Consider the following 15887-nt stretch of genomic DNA (forward strand, 5'->3'; position numbering starts at 1 on the left):
AACCTTAGAGACCAAGAGCCAAACTACAGCATAATTATTTATTATTCTTTTTTGGTAGTACAAAGGCAGCTTTACAAAAATGGCCAGTAGTCACTACCACAGTGAAATTTGTTACAACCTGACTCCCTGTAAACTGAAACCTGCAGGCAGGCATAAACTGTAAGAGACAAACTGCCCTTCCAAATCACTCAGTCAGCAAAGACAGATGTCTCACTACAGCTTGAGCACATTCCAGTGTTGCCCCATGATCTTGACTACTTGTTTCCAGAACATACCCAGGAATAAGAACCTTAAATTGGCTGGAAGTTCTGCCACTGCTGTGGCTGCTTAAACTGCTGAGAATAAACCATTCCTCTTCATTGACAGGAAAAGTAGATGAGTATAGCAAACTGAAGTGATATAGAGGGGATGAAGATGCAGCTCAGGACTGCTGACCAGTTAAGAATAGTCTGTTCATTTAAAGTAAGCATTTAAAGAAGTATTTTTGGTGTATCATGTTCTTTGTCAAGTGGAACTGCCCATTTTCCTTTCCCCCACCAAAGCAGGGGAGTGTTGGTAGAAAAGGGGAGCCATGTAAGATTTGGTAATTGATGACATTTGCAAGAAAATTCAGACTTCTGATCCATCCACTAGAAGGTGAGGTGTCTAATTTAGTCCTTCAGCTGGGAAACTTCATAGAGGTATGCACCAAGCATCTTCACCCCCTGGATGTAGTTGTACCTGCAAAGAAGACAGTTTCCTTTAGCAGTGTCTTCACTGAGCTGTGTTTCCAGCAGATGTCCTATTTGCAAAGCCCACACATTAGTCCTATGCACATGACAAACTAGAGGAATTGCTGCTGCAGGCAACAGGCACTACTCCCCAAACCCCTACATCTTCCCTGGCAAGACAGAAACACTACCCTTAGGGGAGAGGGTAGCCAAGCTTAGGGGCCAAAGTATAAAACCTGCTCCTGGTTTCAAGTGTATCAATCTAGAAATCAAGATTCAGCTACAAACTAGTTACCCAACCAGTCAGTCATTCTCAGCTAGGGAGGATGGCACTTAGCTATCCAGAGAATTAAACAAAAACAAGAGCTCAATTCTTGGTGTTTTTGATAATACATGCCAAGGCACCCCAACACAGGAATAGATATTCTCTTACCTATTTAGTTTTTCATTTTGAGAGTGAGCACCATCATCTGCAGCTCCAACAGGAAGTAGCATGACATTCTTGCCTGTGGCTTCTTGAAAAGTAAGGGTAACAGGAATACTTCCTCCCTCCCTTGTCAGGTCTGGTTCAACTCCAAAAACTAGAAAAGCAATACTCTAGTCAGTTTGAAGTCTGTATTTTTTCCCACAAACCCTCACTTAAGCCATCCTGTACCCATCTGTACCAAGTGCTGGCCAAATCAGCCAGACTGTAAAGGCCACAAAGTGTGGAGCTTCTCCCCACAGATGTAGCACTGGAGTATTGTCACTGTCAGAGCTCAGTTACACACCAACACTTCATCTGAAGGCCTGTCTGTACTCCAACACAAAGAGCTGCTCTAGCTGCCCAGTACAATCTAGAAAAACTGATTAAGAGGGCAGCTGTCATGAACTTCAATGAATTTGGCTTAGCAGGTGATCTACCAACAGTCTCATCCTTATGCAAAAGGAATACCACACCTATAAACTTGTCCCAGAACAGTAGAAATGAATTTGATATTCAGTATCTTTCTTTCCTGTACCTCAGATTTCAGTTCAAAGGTTGCACATGACATGCTTCCTCACTTAGTGAGCCAAAGTTACTAGATATAAGGAACTAATACTAGTATTAGTTATTAGTATATGAATATTTAGTACACTAAATATTCAGCAAACAACCTTTTCAGTATTTCTTGAGGTGGTGGAACAAGAGATTTTTAATCCTACCAATGCCAAGTGAAAAACCCACTTACCTGTCTTCATGGCCCTCCTACCAGCCATGTAGTGGGGATGGTTGAAGTCTGACACCCAGGGTTTTCCACCATGGCCTAAGTACACTTTGAATTTGTTGGGACTCCGCAGCTCCGCAAACTTTTTGTTCAAGTAGTCTTCAACCTGTAAGAAAGATTGAATGATCTTGTCTACTGCTAGCATTTGTATGAGCACTGGCAAAGTTTATATTCTAAAAGCATCTTAGAGACTTGCAGGTCACTACAACTGTGCAGCAATGCTTTTCCTATTGCTCTTATTTCACAGTATTCCAATGATTCTCTGCTCTGAAGTCAGAATATCTTCTTTAGGCAAATTAATGATACATTGTAGAACAATTAGCCAGTATGTCAAACAGTGTTGCTTTTGAATATGCATTTCTGGCAGTCCAAGGGCCCTATGATTAGGTTAGCCTTCACTCCTAAGCCCTTCTGAGTTTAGAGAAACTGGTCAATCAGACCAGTACAGTCCACCAGAGCACCACACAGCATTCCCTCAGTTATCTCGTGTTGAGGTGCAGTACAGGGAAGATAGCAGGAAAGCAAATGAACAGAACTACTTTAGAAAACAGGAAAACTCCTCCCCCAAGGCAAAGTGAACAGAAGTTTAGAGACACTTGTTTAGATAGTAGCAATCCATGTCAACATACATTCTTTGTGACTTCTTCAGGAGTCATGTTTGGCACAAGCCTGATTGAGAACTTGCCAATCACTTTCCTAGGGATCACAGTCTTGGCACCAGAGGCTGAGAAGGCTCCTTCAATTCCATGAAGGGACAAGGAAGGGTATCTCCACCTGTGCATAAGGATCTCTCTCTGTAGAAGCAAAGAGAAAGACGCAAGGTTACATGGAGTTTGACAGTTGCCTAAACTAATGATTTCTTCAACCTAATAAAGAATTTGCAAGAAAAAGTGTTTTCTCAATGTAGAAATGCAGCTCACTGAAGACCACTCAGAAGCTGTTACTCCCATTAAACATACATTTTGATAACATAGCTGGGTTCTCAGCACCTTAAGAGACTCAGCAGTTCTGGTCTGGCTCTCTCCTAGCTCTGTGAAACTTATGGGACATGACCAGTCTGCTTCTGATAAGGACACAAGCACCATTTATAAGGTGCTCAAGCACAGTTCGTAGGGAACATGGAAAGCCTTAATTCCTTCAGGACAGGCAAGTGCCTTCATCACCAAGACATTGCTTGAGTTCACATTTTCTAAAAGCCTTGCCACTGCTCAGACTGAGGCTTACAGTGTGTTTTTTATATCATCAGCTGTATTAAAAAGCCTGTACTCCAGGTTGATTAAACTGACCACACTGCCTTCCAGGTACACTTCCTGCATTTCCTCTGTTACCTTGGACACAGCTGTTCAATACACTGAATCCTGAGTTCAGTGCAGTTGAGCTGCCCTGAGCAGACACAGGTACAGTGTCTCCAGCATAAACTTCACTGCAGAAATACAGGAGACTGAGAAATTGTGTCCTTTATGTTATAAGTTTGTTTTTCCAGGTACAACCTGCCTCCAATCTTCTCTCAAAGCAAATGTAGCTGTCACAGTTCAAATCTCTCAAGCACATTTGCTTCTCACCTGGAAGTTACAGCCCTCTCTCCCTAGCCCTAAAGCCCTTCTTGCATCAATGCAGCTTAGAAGTCCCTTAGCTGGAATTTCACTTGTGCCAAGCTTGAACAGCTTCAGTTCAGTATCACAAAGAACATCTTGTCAGCTCCTCCTTACATCCAAGCTATAATTCATCCATTACTTTAAAGGACAAGGCTAAGCAAGGAAGCCCGAGTGCTCCCAGTTGATATAAAACTGAGCATGTAAGGACAAGGCTGAGGATATAAATTGTTACTTATACCTATTTGAGTTAAGTTTGAAGCCTCCTGACAGTAGTAGGACAGAAGACAGACCTGCAGATGTAAACTTGCCTTTTACAACACCTGTGTCTGCTTTTTATGACAGGAGATGTATTTACATCTAGGGTTTTAAAATTAGTATGCAATACCTGTACCTTGTAAGACTCAATGCCATTAAAAGCATTCATTTGGAGAGCTCCCAGAGTGAAGATTTAACTTTAGACATGAGTTTACTGAGCTTGAGATTGTTCAAAGATTTGGGCTGCCTAGCTCATGATTACAAATCAGTCCTCATGTGGCAGGTCTAGGAACATGTCCAGCATGTCAGCCTTGAATTCAGCACAGCTAGGACTCAAGCTCTTTTCTCACCTAAGGAGCAACCATCTCTGAGCAACTACTTTATTTCTGATAATTCCCTGACCTTCCTACAGATCTAGAAAATCAGATGTTTTGTGTAGAGTGTCATCTGGCCTCTGGAAAGCTGCCAACGTCCTTATCTAGCATTAAGAGAACAGCACTAAAGTTCTGCACATGTTTCAAATACTATTTGTACAGAGTAAGGAGCCAATTTAGAGTTGTCAAGACTGCTTGAGTTACACATGGGATAACCTAGAATAAGTTTTCAAGCACCTAACAACAGCAGTTCCTCTGCAAAGTGTTAAGTATGCAGTCAACCATACAGTAAGCAAAATTATCTTCAAGGCATTTTCACCATTTTGAAGACATCACATGAATCCTCTGCCTAATAAATTACTTAACTACACACACACATTCAGAGAAGCTCGTTTCTGTCTCCTACTAATACAGACAGCTTGATCTAGACATGGTAGAGGAGGAGTGCAGCACACCTTTGCATCATGCAGAAGTCTTGATGCTCCTACATCTTTTGCATATTCTGTCAGGTCAAAATCAATCTTCTCATATAATGCCAGCTCCTCATCAGTAACAGGTGCCACTGCTTCATTAACACCTGGGATGAGGATTTTCCCTTTCTTGTCTACAAGAGAACCTGTAAACAGGAAGCACCTGATATTAGTATATTCAATTCAATATTCAACCAGAAGATACAAGAAATCATTGCTGAGAACACTTTCCTTGGGAAACAGAAGTCTTGGCCTTCTGAAAACTCTATAAATCCAATGAAATTCAGACTTCTATTTCCCAGAGCATGCACCATTGAGCATGGAAGACACTTAAAAGAATTTGTCTATATCCAAAATGTGCCCTTGCTTGCTACTGTATTTAATTCTACTGCTATGTTTCACTGGCTGTCTGAAGGCAGAATTCCCAAAGAGTTCAGTATCATATCCACAGCAGAATTTGAGAAGACAGCTGGCTTAATTAACATGCAAATTTGCAGCAAGGTTTTAGGGAAAGCTAAGAGTAGATAGACAACTTCTTGGCAAGACCTGCACCATATTTCTGTATCTAAAGCATTAGCTTTGCATACCTGGCAAGCACCATTTCACTGGTCACTGCTCTGCTACTGCAAACAGTCCTTAGCAACTCCCTCACTGCGAATTCAGCCATGCTTGGATGGTTCTTGCTCCCATTTTAAATGCATTCAGTGAAAGCTGTGTTTTCTTACCCATTAGAGCAATGAGATCTGTCATGGCTTCATGTACTGAACCACCATAAACTCCAGAGTGAAGGTCTTTGTCACAACATTCCACCTGATTGAAGCAAAAGAAGATTCAGGTCAATTTTAGCATGGAGATATTGCCATGCAGGGAGGAGACTAGAACAGCCAAAGCAGAGCCAGAACTTGATCTGGCCAAGGGTCAAGGAGTGTCCCCATCCTTTGTTGAAAGCAGAGGGTAGTGTAGTGTCAGGGGATGAGAAAAAGGCAGAGGTATTTAATATTGTCTTTGCCTCAGTCTTCAATATCAAGATCAGTCATCCTCAGCATGCCCAACTCCCTGAGCTGAAAGCTGGTTATAGGGAGATGAGGGAAGCCCATAATCCATGAGGAGATGGTTAATGACCTGCTATGTCAATTAGCCACCCACAGGTCCATGGGCCCAGCCAGATGGGACCCACTCCACCCCAAAGTATTGAGGGAAATAACCATTCTCCATCATCTGCCAGCAGTTCTGGCTAACTGGAAACCTTCCAGCTGACTGGAAAAGCACAAATATGACACCCACCCATCAGAAGGGTGTATGTGGATGGATATATCTATGCTATGAGACAATCCTTCAGTGAAGGTGCTGGCTTATCTTGCCTCACACATCTGAAAGCTATCCCACCCTCCCAAGTATCAGATAAGATAGCAAGAGAAGGATGTTAAGACAACCAGGAAAAAACATTCCACAAAAGTAGCCAGTTTCATCTTTTCTGAGAAAAGGCGTGAAGAGGTTTGCATCACCGCTCTTCTCCAGTGGAAAATTCAGCTTAACAATACTGGATTTGCAGTGTATTTCAGCACTTACCTCTATGAAGTAGTAGCAGATACCTCTCAAACCATAAGTGATACAAGGCTTCTTTTTGCCTAGCCAATAGTTGTCAGAAATGCAAACATAATCCACATCTTTAAAAAAAGCATCTCGCTGAGCAAAAATCAGTTCATCAAGGCCTTCAGATCCTGATTCTTCCATACCCTCTAGGCAAAACCTAATATTTACTGGAAATTCCTTTGAAATGAAACACAAGAACAGATTAAGAATGTGAAAACACTTGACTCCTTCAGTAATCACTAATTTTCATCTGTTACATTCAAAACAGAAACATGGACATGGCTAAAATAGTTCCCATGACAGTGGAATTTGTTAATTATACACAAATTGGTTTAAAGTTTAGACTATGCTTATGTTGAAAGCACTTAGACACCCTTCATTTGGTGGAATCCAAACTCTTCAAAAAAGTCATTAAAAGCTTATCCCCAAACCCCTCAAGCATGAGAGCATAGCAGAAATCTGTTGCCAAAGGTAAGCCACCAGGCTAGGAAAACTAATATAAACCACAGGAATTGCATGCCACAGTAGGAATACAGCTACTCTGTCTATCCAGTCTAGCATATTCTATATACCTAACTGAGAACTGGTTATTCCTCTCAAAAGCAGTAGCAACTTGTCTTGCAAGATAAAGCAAACACCCTGAGCTATTTCTGATTGCACATTTTCTTTAATAGAAATAAGTAAAGCTCCCAGTTTTAGCATTACATACTAAGTTAACCTCCTCTTAGAGCTCAGTGGCACTGAGACATTAAGTTTGGATAAAGGTCAAAGTAATTTGACATCCTTCCATGATAGTGATGACATTTGATTATTTCTCCTGCTCCATATGGTTGCATATGTATTTTCCTTCCTACATATTCCATTAAAAGAAAATTGTTAGAAGTGCAACCTAAGCATCTATAAAATACTAACTTGTCAGCAAGTCAACTTAACCCTACTAGGAAATCAGGGAATTTACAGGACTACTGCATCATTCCTCCAATCAGCTGAATAAGCAGGCTTCCCTCACAAGGGTTTGTGGCCTGGATAACATCTATTGCTAGACTCAGCTGTGTGTGACAAAGCAGAATATCTTTCAGGCACGTACCTGGTTAGTTTGTTGATAAGCCTCCAAGGCATTCAGCCAGGCAAGCACTGGACCTTTGTCATCTGTTGATCCTCTCCCATACAACTTCCCTGTAGAAACAAGATACAAATTAACCAGTGAGGAAAAAAATTAGTATGAAGTGTTATCTCTTGCCTAGAGGAGAACACTTTAACCCTGCTTATATTAAAAAAATCATTTTTGATTCTTCGTAAGTAGCAGTTTTACATCCTGCTTCACATTCCCTTTCCAGTGGGACAGGTATAGGACTGCAATAGTTCTCCCACTTACAGAGCTACTCCACCTCTTCCCCCAGCTGCTCCCTCAACAGGAGTTTATTATGAGTCAAGAAAAGACATAGCTGCTTTATCCTTCACAAGGATATAATTTTCTACAAACACCTAAGTGTATAGAAACAAGTTTTCTGCTTTTAACAGAAATCTATCAAGTATTATCTTCAGTTCAATAATTCTTTGTTTTAAGAGTAAAAATTCAGTAGCTATTGACAAATCACTTCTCTGGATTCTCTAGACAAAAGCAGATCTCCCTAGAAAGGAATTTAGTCAAAGACAAGCTTCACAGGCCATAGGGAATTCCCAGAAAATGTAGCACATAGGATCACAGCAGAGACAGTTATCAGTGCAACTCAGAGCTGTGGCCACAACCCCTCAGCACTCCATGTAACCAGTGACAGAACAGGCCAGGCAGCTGGCAAAGGCAAAGAGCCACTGGTGACTGTCTCCTGCATGGCCAGGCTGCACAGAGACCAGCCACAGCCTGGAGCAAGTCTAGGTCTTGCTAGCAGATAATGCAGTTTAGTAACTTGGACTCTGCTGCCATGACTAAGTGCCTGAGCAGAAGTACCAGTTAGCACAGATACTCATTTTTCTAGGAAACATTAACACTTATGCAACATGAGTGGTTAATGTCCTTCTGTTGGTATGACCTTTAACACCGAGAAAGTGAAACAAAGAAGAAGCTCTTGGTAGCACTGGTTCTTAATAGAAAAGGAAGTTTCAGTCTTCTTGACTGCTGGCAGTGTTGTTTCAACAGGAGATACTGCACCATTTCTTCATCCTCATTTATGGGAGAGGGACAAATTTTGGGGCACTACCTGTGCAAAAGAGCTTCTGTAGTACTCATAGTACAGAAATGAAACATAAGGCAACCCAAAGAGGCTGCTGTGCCACTCCTGTCTCCAGGCATAAAGTAATTGCGTTGTGTATTTTTTCACAATAATGGCTCAAAACTCCTGCAGTCTGACATGACCTTACAGGCTTCAAGCTGTGAACAAGAAATTAGTTCTAAAAAGCTCTCTGGCAACAAGCTGGCACCATGGAAGGCAGCAGTTAAGGTTGTGCTGTAGCTATAAAGAAGAAAACATGCAAATTACAGCCTAGACTACCAGAAAAGGAAAACAATCCCAAGAGTTGCTGAAATTTTGCATCTCAACTTTTTTACCATTTCCCCACCTGCACATTTTTACCTCAACAGTATTAAATAAACAGCCATACCAGTTCTTACTCTCCTTCCCCCTTTCAATCAATGGCACAGCTTTGGAATAATTGAGGAGGAATACCACACTTGTTACAGAAGTGTTCATCAGTTTGTGAAGTCCAGTGCTCTTACCATCTCTTTCTACCAGTGTGAAGGGCTCACTATCCCAGCCATCCTCTAGTGCTGCTGGCTGAACATCCAGGTGACCATAAACACACACTGTCTTTTTGTGTGGATCTGTGCCCAGCGTTCCCAGAACAATTGGTGGTAGGGGGATCTCTGATCCATCAGGCAGCTAGAAATAGGAAGGCAGAAGTTTCATTAAAATGTGGAGCATCAGAGTTTTGATCCGATACATGAATTACTTTAATCCTATGGAGGTTATGCGAGTAGAGGCACAGACAGTCAAACAAAACTAATCTACTTAAACTGATTGCCAGAAGCAGGGTGCCAAGGAAGGCACCATGCCAGTTAGTTTCCTGACAAATCCCAGTAACAAACAAAATGTTCCAAACCACTCAGAACTGTTAGCTTCAAATCCTACATCAGATTTTAGCAGTGCAAGCTGACTGCATGCCAAACTGCTGTATCTAATGCTGACCTAAGTATAAGTGATAAACTCCATTCAATATTGCATTCTGTGTTGCTTGTCACTGCACTTTCATCCTGTCCACAGTATAGCTCTCTGGACAAAATTTTCCTGCCTGGAAGGAAAGGCTGGGTGTAACATGTGCCTACACCCAAATAAGATCAGCATAACAGACCCATTTCTCTGCCCCAGCCTACATCGTTACACTAAGGGCAGGGTAGTGCTGATAAACTCAGTTCAGGAGTTCAAGAGTTGAACTTGGCTTAATCCCCTGGAATAGCCCATAAGCAATTATCACATGCTATTCCCAGTCAGCAAGTATTTCCCTTCCAGTGAACATGTAGTTCTACACACTGTTCAGCAGATCAAGATCAGCTTTGACTTTTTGCTTATATGGATCTCAAGCTCCAATTTTTTATCAACCGGTTACATGGTCCTTGCCCAGCTGCAGCTCTACCTAAGTAAAGCAAGAGTTTGCAGTAATCAATACACAATAAATTGCTGTGCAGCAGAAAAGCAACTTTGATCTGACAAGTTCAGTTGCTTTACATTATCCCTCACGGATATAGCAGCAGCACATAATACACTGACTAGCTCTCTATATACTTAATGTAAAACTCAACACTGAAGGTAATCCTTGCAGATGGATTAAAGTTACCTAATAAAAATACTACATATTAAACTCTAAAATCAGTTCTTGCTACCAAAAAGATAACAGTGATGAAAAGAACAACTTTGTCTCTGAATTAATTGAAATGCTTTTGATAAGTTTTTAGGCTGTAGGTAGCAGCAGAGCTACAATTAAACTACAGATTCCCTCTCAAGTCAGCTGGTTTCCTGCTTGACCCTGTAGCTACAAACAAGTGTAATCCAGTTACCCAAAGCAAGAACTGCTCAGGAAGTTTTTTTTAGCAGAAGGTTCAATCTGTGTGGCAGGAAAGACATTATCCTACAGCCCAACAGGCTGCTGCCTTTCTAGGCCACTGCTCACAGCACCCTGGTGGGGTGATCCTGACCCAGAAGTCCAATCAGACCCCAAGGAATTAGTGACCCACAAAGACAACCTGAGCACCCCAATGCCTGTGCTATACTATGCTGCACACACAGCTTCATCTTCCTGCCTGCATTGTGCTGTGCATATCCCTGGACTGCAGGATAAACTGAGCCATTTGACTGTAACCTGAAGGCAGCTCCCACTGTGCATTGGGGATTACATCACCTGCATGTCCTTGACTTAATCTAAAAGTGCATCAAGAAATTCTCACACTAAATCCCTTTTGTCAGTGGAACTAAGCAGCTTGAATAAATAAAAAAGGGTAAACATTTCCATGCATGGGATCTGCACAGTATGTTATATGCTGGTTGGATGTCTGCTAGATGCTGCAGGGCTTGGAGGTGCCAGTATCTGCAGAGAGATAAGAATATTCATGCTATCCTCTTTCTTTATAGTGATTAAGTCCAATGAACAGCTTTTTAATAAAGTCTAAGTATCTTTCATACTGGGATCATAAGAAACCAGCACTTTCTCATGCAAAACACCTTGTTTTCTAAAGAGATGTTTTCCTACTAAGCCGCCACGGAGATGCTCACGTACCTTTTGTTTCCCAATATCCATAAGTTTGGTTGTGCCCCCCAGGCGCTCGATCTCCTTGGCAGCGACCTCCATCATGCGCCTGATCTCTCCCCTCTTCTCCGGCCACGCCGACACGCTCTGGATCGCCACCCACTCTGCCAGGCGCTGCGGACATGGAACAAGACAGGTTTCACTGCACTGCAGGCACCAGGAAAACACCACCACACCTCTAATTCAACAAACACTGGGTTAAGCCAAGCTCAAACTGAGGCAAATCAGCTCTGTCCTCTGCTCAAAGAAGAACTTTTAAGTTAAAACCTTTTATATTGCTCTCCAAAGTTTTCTAAAACCTCACTTGCCTACAGCTGTCCCTGCTGCATAGCACAAAGTCTACAGATACATCAAGTAGGCTTAAGAAATGACAGCTTGTGCTTGTTATGCCCTTTTAGCTGCTGTTCTTTAAGTATGCAGAACCAGCTAAAGTCTTTTGGGCCTCTCAAAAAGACCACTTTAGCTTTTTCTCTCTGTGTGAGGTCAGCAAGAACAACTGGTGGAAATCAAGCTGAACACTTGGCATAGCTCATGCCTGAGTTCACGGTGCTGTACCACTGATTCCTTTATGGGTAAAAGGGATTATAATACAACCTGTAACTAAATAGCAGGTCAAGCAGCAAAGTATCTCTTTGGAGAGGGCAACCTCTCCCTCTGTCCCCCAGCATAAATTGTTTTATACAAGAAAGCTTTGTTCCAGTCTCATTTATAATTTATTTAATCTCCCATCTCCAAAGGGAAGAAACTATAAACCTAGTTTGGCATTCAGAAGCCAGTGGCAGCTTTTTGTACCTCTAAATAGGTCACCAGTAGCACTATACAGTAATAGAAAATTTCCTAATAAATTTACCATGGACATTAAGGGTTTTGAACAGAACTATGCCTAAAATTAAGAAACATTTTTCTGGCCTGACTCAAATCCCTCAAATTGCTGCCTGCTCACCCCTCTCTCCCATTACTTGACATTATTACTGGGCATATCATACAAATGTAACAACAAACTTGAAGCTGACCACTTAACTTCTAATATCCCATAGCTCCTCATGCTGCAAAACAAAGCTCAAAAAAACTTACCTCAACATAGAGGTCCTGGTGTTCATCAATGTATTTAAAGAGAGTTTCAAGAGCAGACATTTTTGGACTAGTTTTCAGAACAGTGTTGCTGAAGATTCTGTGACAGAAAAATAATTTAGGTTACAGGTTTAAGAAGTGACAGTCACTAATCAAGAGCTACAAGGGACTTTCACCTTTCAGCTCCTAATGCCACACACCAAGCTGTACTAATACAAAACTTGAGGCCTCTCCCTTCCATGAAATCACCATAGTGAAGTGGCTAAACAAGAGCATTTAAATTTCAACACCACTCTTTCTGCCTCTGCCCTCAAAATAACTTTCACAGTTAAACTGAGCAGTCTTGTCTCTAGAGATATTTCAATGAAATCATACACTTCATTTTACTGCAGACTCACAGGCAAAAGTTACTCAAATAAAATTCAACTTCAAAGAGTAGATTTCATTATGACTTCAACTAATAGCCTGCCATAGGCTTGAATGCTGGTAGCCAGGTCCAAGAAAGCACCACACTTTGTGCTCTGCCAGAGGAGGTTAAAAGCAGGCAGCTGGAGAATTGTGCTTTCTTCAGCCTTAAGTCTCAGTCTGCCACTCAGATGTCACAAATAAGGTCAGAATAAAACCATGGGAACAGAGGCCAGCCCCAGCAGGTCAAGTGCTACCACTTCAACTTCAGTGCTACCACTTCTTTTGTTTTTATTTCAACTGAAGTTCATGTGAGAAAAACCAAGACCTCTCCTCTTTTCAGTTTTCTGTCTTCCTTACCAGTCTGAAATCAATACTGAAAAGAAATACTGTCTGCTAAAGCAACAAAGCAAACAAGCTTAAGCTTAACTCTCCAGTTAGAATTAAATATACAGCAGCTCATCTCAGCCAGGAAAATGATGAGCTTTACAAATCCCAAAATGACTAAGGGTGAGAGGAACCACTGGAGGGACCAGCTGGTCTAAGATGTGGCCCTACAGCACATTGTCCAGGAGCCTTTTGAGTAACTCCAGAGAAGGAGGTTCCCTGAAGTGTGCCTCTGGAATCCAAGTGCCTGGACTAGGAGGAAAAACTCCAGTGTCCCTGTAATACAAGCATGTTCAGCAACTCCAGCCACTGTAATTCAGTATTTTGTTGAGTCAGCTTCATACCAGATCCTTTGAGCCTTTCTTCTGCTTCTACATGGCAGTCACAAGACAGTTGTTAAAACATCTGACTGCTTTGTCTTGGGATCTCTTGAGCAGCTGACTACTCTGCATATCTGACACAAATCCTTCCCAGCTGCAGGTTGTCCCACACAATATACTGCAACACAAGCACCACCCCAAGTTTTCTCTCAAGCAAGGTTGTACTCGCACAGATACTGGTGTTTGACATACAAAAACCCTTTTCCTCACCAGGGATAGCACCCATGAAGTTCAAATTTGGATAACTAGTTTTAAAAACCAATTACAACAACCCTAAATCACCAGAGAGGTAAGCATTCACTTCAGTAGTCATGACAGGTGAAAACTGAACACCTTCAGAAGGATTACATGGAGATAACCAAGTAAAAGCAATGCTTCTCGCTGAAGCTGGGGCTCCCTCACAAAGTCACCCTGCTCACATGCAGTTAGAGCTCAGGCAGGATTCATGTGGAGCTTTTCAGGAAAGCAGCACAAGGCATCAGTCCAGGGCATCTGACCCTCCCCTTCACTCAACAGGTTTCTGCAGCAACCAGCTTCACAGCATAGACACAAAATACACGTTACATGGAGGCTGCATGTCCAACACAAACAAGATCTGAACTACTTGTTAAATCGGGAACTACTTTAAATAGCCCCTTAGCCATAGGTAAATAGTTCTGAAACCACAAGGGTATTCAACCACATAAGTCACACTGAAGAGCTGCAAAGAAGCTTCAAACTAAAAAAAGAAAGTTTTGGTTACCATATAGCAAAAGGCTGGATGTTACTTCCCCCTTCCTCTTCAAAATCAGGGCTTGAACTTCCTGTAAGTTCCTCAGCATGGAGAGCTAAACCCTTCCTACCTGTGCAGAAGAGGCTCCACACTTTGATCTTTTCACAAGACTACAGAAGTCGCACCTTGAAACAGGATAACCCAAGGGATGATCATTGCGCTGTTATAACTTTGTCCTCCTTATCCACAAACAGTACTGGGATCCTAGAGGAGAGCACTGAACCGAGTGCTATAGACAGACACCACTGAGCCCCATGCTCACGTCGCCGGCCCAGCACTTCGGGCCGAGGGTGACTTAAAGGCTAAACATGGGACTTTCTTTACAGGCTCCTGCAGCACCGGGACGAGCCCCTGCAGCCGCCCAGGTCGGGGACAGCCTCGGGACGGGAGGGGAGGAGGCAGGCGCGGCGGGAAGACTCCCAGGGAGAGAGAGGGACAGCGAGAAGGGGACAGGGGCGGAGAGGCGGGAGCGGCTCCTCTCCAGGGGCAGCCGCGGTGCCGCCGCGCCCCGAGGCCGAGCAGCGGCTCCTCACGGGGGACGCGGAGCAAGGCCCGGCCCGCCGGCAGCGCCGCGCACCCGACATTCCCGGCTCCTCCCCGCCAGGCCGGGCCGGCCCGTACGCCGGTGCGGCCGCAGCACAGGGCCAAGAGACCCGTCCCTCCGACCCCTCCCGACACTCACCCACTGAGGGGACGACGACCCAGCTCCCACCTGAAGTAAAAACACCAAACCTGCCACGGCTCTTTAAGTACCCCCTCGCCAGCCCCGCCCCGCGCCGCGCGCCGCCCCGCGCCGGCCAATCCGCGGGCAAGGAGCGCCCTGGGGGCGGGGCTTAATGAGGGGAGGGGCGGGGCCTCGCGCGGGGCTGCGGCCTGAGGGGGGCGGCCCCTGTGGGGCGGGCCGGGATAATAATAATAAAGGAGAATGTAATATGTAGGCAAATATAACACAACTGAGTTATTCCAGCCGAAGCTGGAAGTATCCTTATGATCTTCCTACATTTGTGGTTTGGATAGGTTTAATAGATTTAGATGTGGTTTAGAGAGGTCCCTAGACCCTAAATAGAATTAATTATAGAATATCCTGCGTTGGAAGGGATCCGCATAGATCGTCAAAGTCCAACTTCTGGCCCTGCACAGGACATCCCCAACAATCACACCCTGTGCCTGAGAGCACTGTCCAAACGCTCCCTGAGCTCTGCCAGGCTGGTGCTGTGACCACTGCCCTGGGGAGCTGTTCCAGTGCCTAACCGCCCTCTGGGGGAAGAGCCTTTTCCTGATCTCCTGCCTGAACCTCCCCCGACACAACTCCAAGCCATTCTCTCAGGTCCTGTCACTGGTGACCACAGAGCAGAGACCAGTGCCTGCCCCTCCCCAGGAAGCTGTGCCTGCAGTGAGGTCTGTCCTCAGTCTCCTCCAGCCCGAACAGACCCAGTGCCCTCAGCTGCTCCTCACACGGGTCCACTCCAGGCCCTTCACCATCTCCACAGTCCTCTTTTGGACACTTGCTAATGGCTTTATGTTGTTTTTATATTGTGAAGAACTGCCCCCAGCACTGGAGGTGAGGCCACCCCAGTGCAGAGTAGAGCAGGACAATCCCCTCCCTTGCCCGGCCGGTGATGCTGTGCCCGATTCCCCCCTGGATACACTTGGCCCTCCTGGCTGCCAGGGCACTGCTGGCTCAGGTTCAACTTGCCATTGACCAGGACCCCCAGGGCCCTTTCCATGGCACTGCTTTCCAGCATCTCATTCCCCAGTCTGTGTGTACAACCAGGATAAAATTCCATAGCTGGGAGCTTAAGAGCTGGAAACAAGTGAGAAACAGTGGGGCATG

The 15887-nt window shown here is 43.9% G+C and overlaps 1 protein-coding gene across 1 annotated transcript; it reads right to left on the reverse strand.

Moving 5' to 3' along the window:
- Nucleotides 1–24: 24 nt before the first annotated feature.
- CNDP2 (carnosine dipeptidase 2) lies at nucleotides 25–12243 on the reverse strand. Its single transcript, XM_083863361.1, has 11 exons — nucleotides 12113–12243; nucleotides 11009–11152; nucleotides 8958–9120; nucleotides 7332–7420; nucleotides 6221–6421; nucleotides 5377–5461; nucleotides 4637–4797; nucleotides 2587–2751; nucleotides 1922–2063; nucleotides 1144–1291; nucleotides 25–720 (listed from the first exon to the last, which is right to left on the reverse strand). The coding sequence occupies exons 1-11, from the start codon at nucleotides 12170–12172 to the stop codon at nucleotides 651–653; spliced, it is 1428 nt and encodes a 475-aa protein (XP_083719487.1). The 5' UTR covers nucleotides 12173–12243; the 3' UTR covers nucleotides 25–650.
- Between the last annotated feature and the right edge of the window lie 3644 nt (nucleotides 12244–15887).

The sequence above is a fragment of the Zosterops lateralis genome (genome assembly GCF_965231275.1).
Source record: "Zosterops lateralis genome assembly, chromosome: 1".
Classification (NCBI taxonomy): Eukaryota; Metazoa; Chordata; class Aves; order Passeriformes; family Zosteropidae; genus Zosterops; species Zosterops lateralis.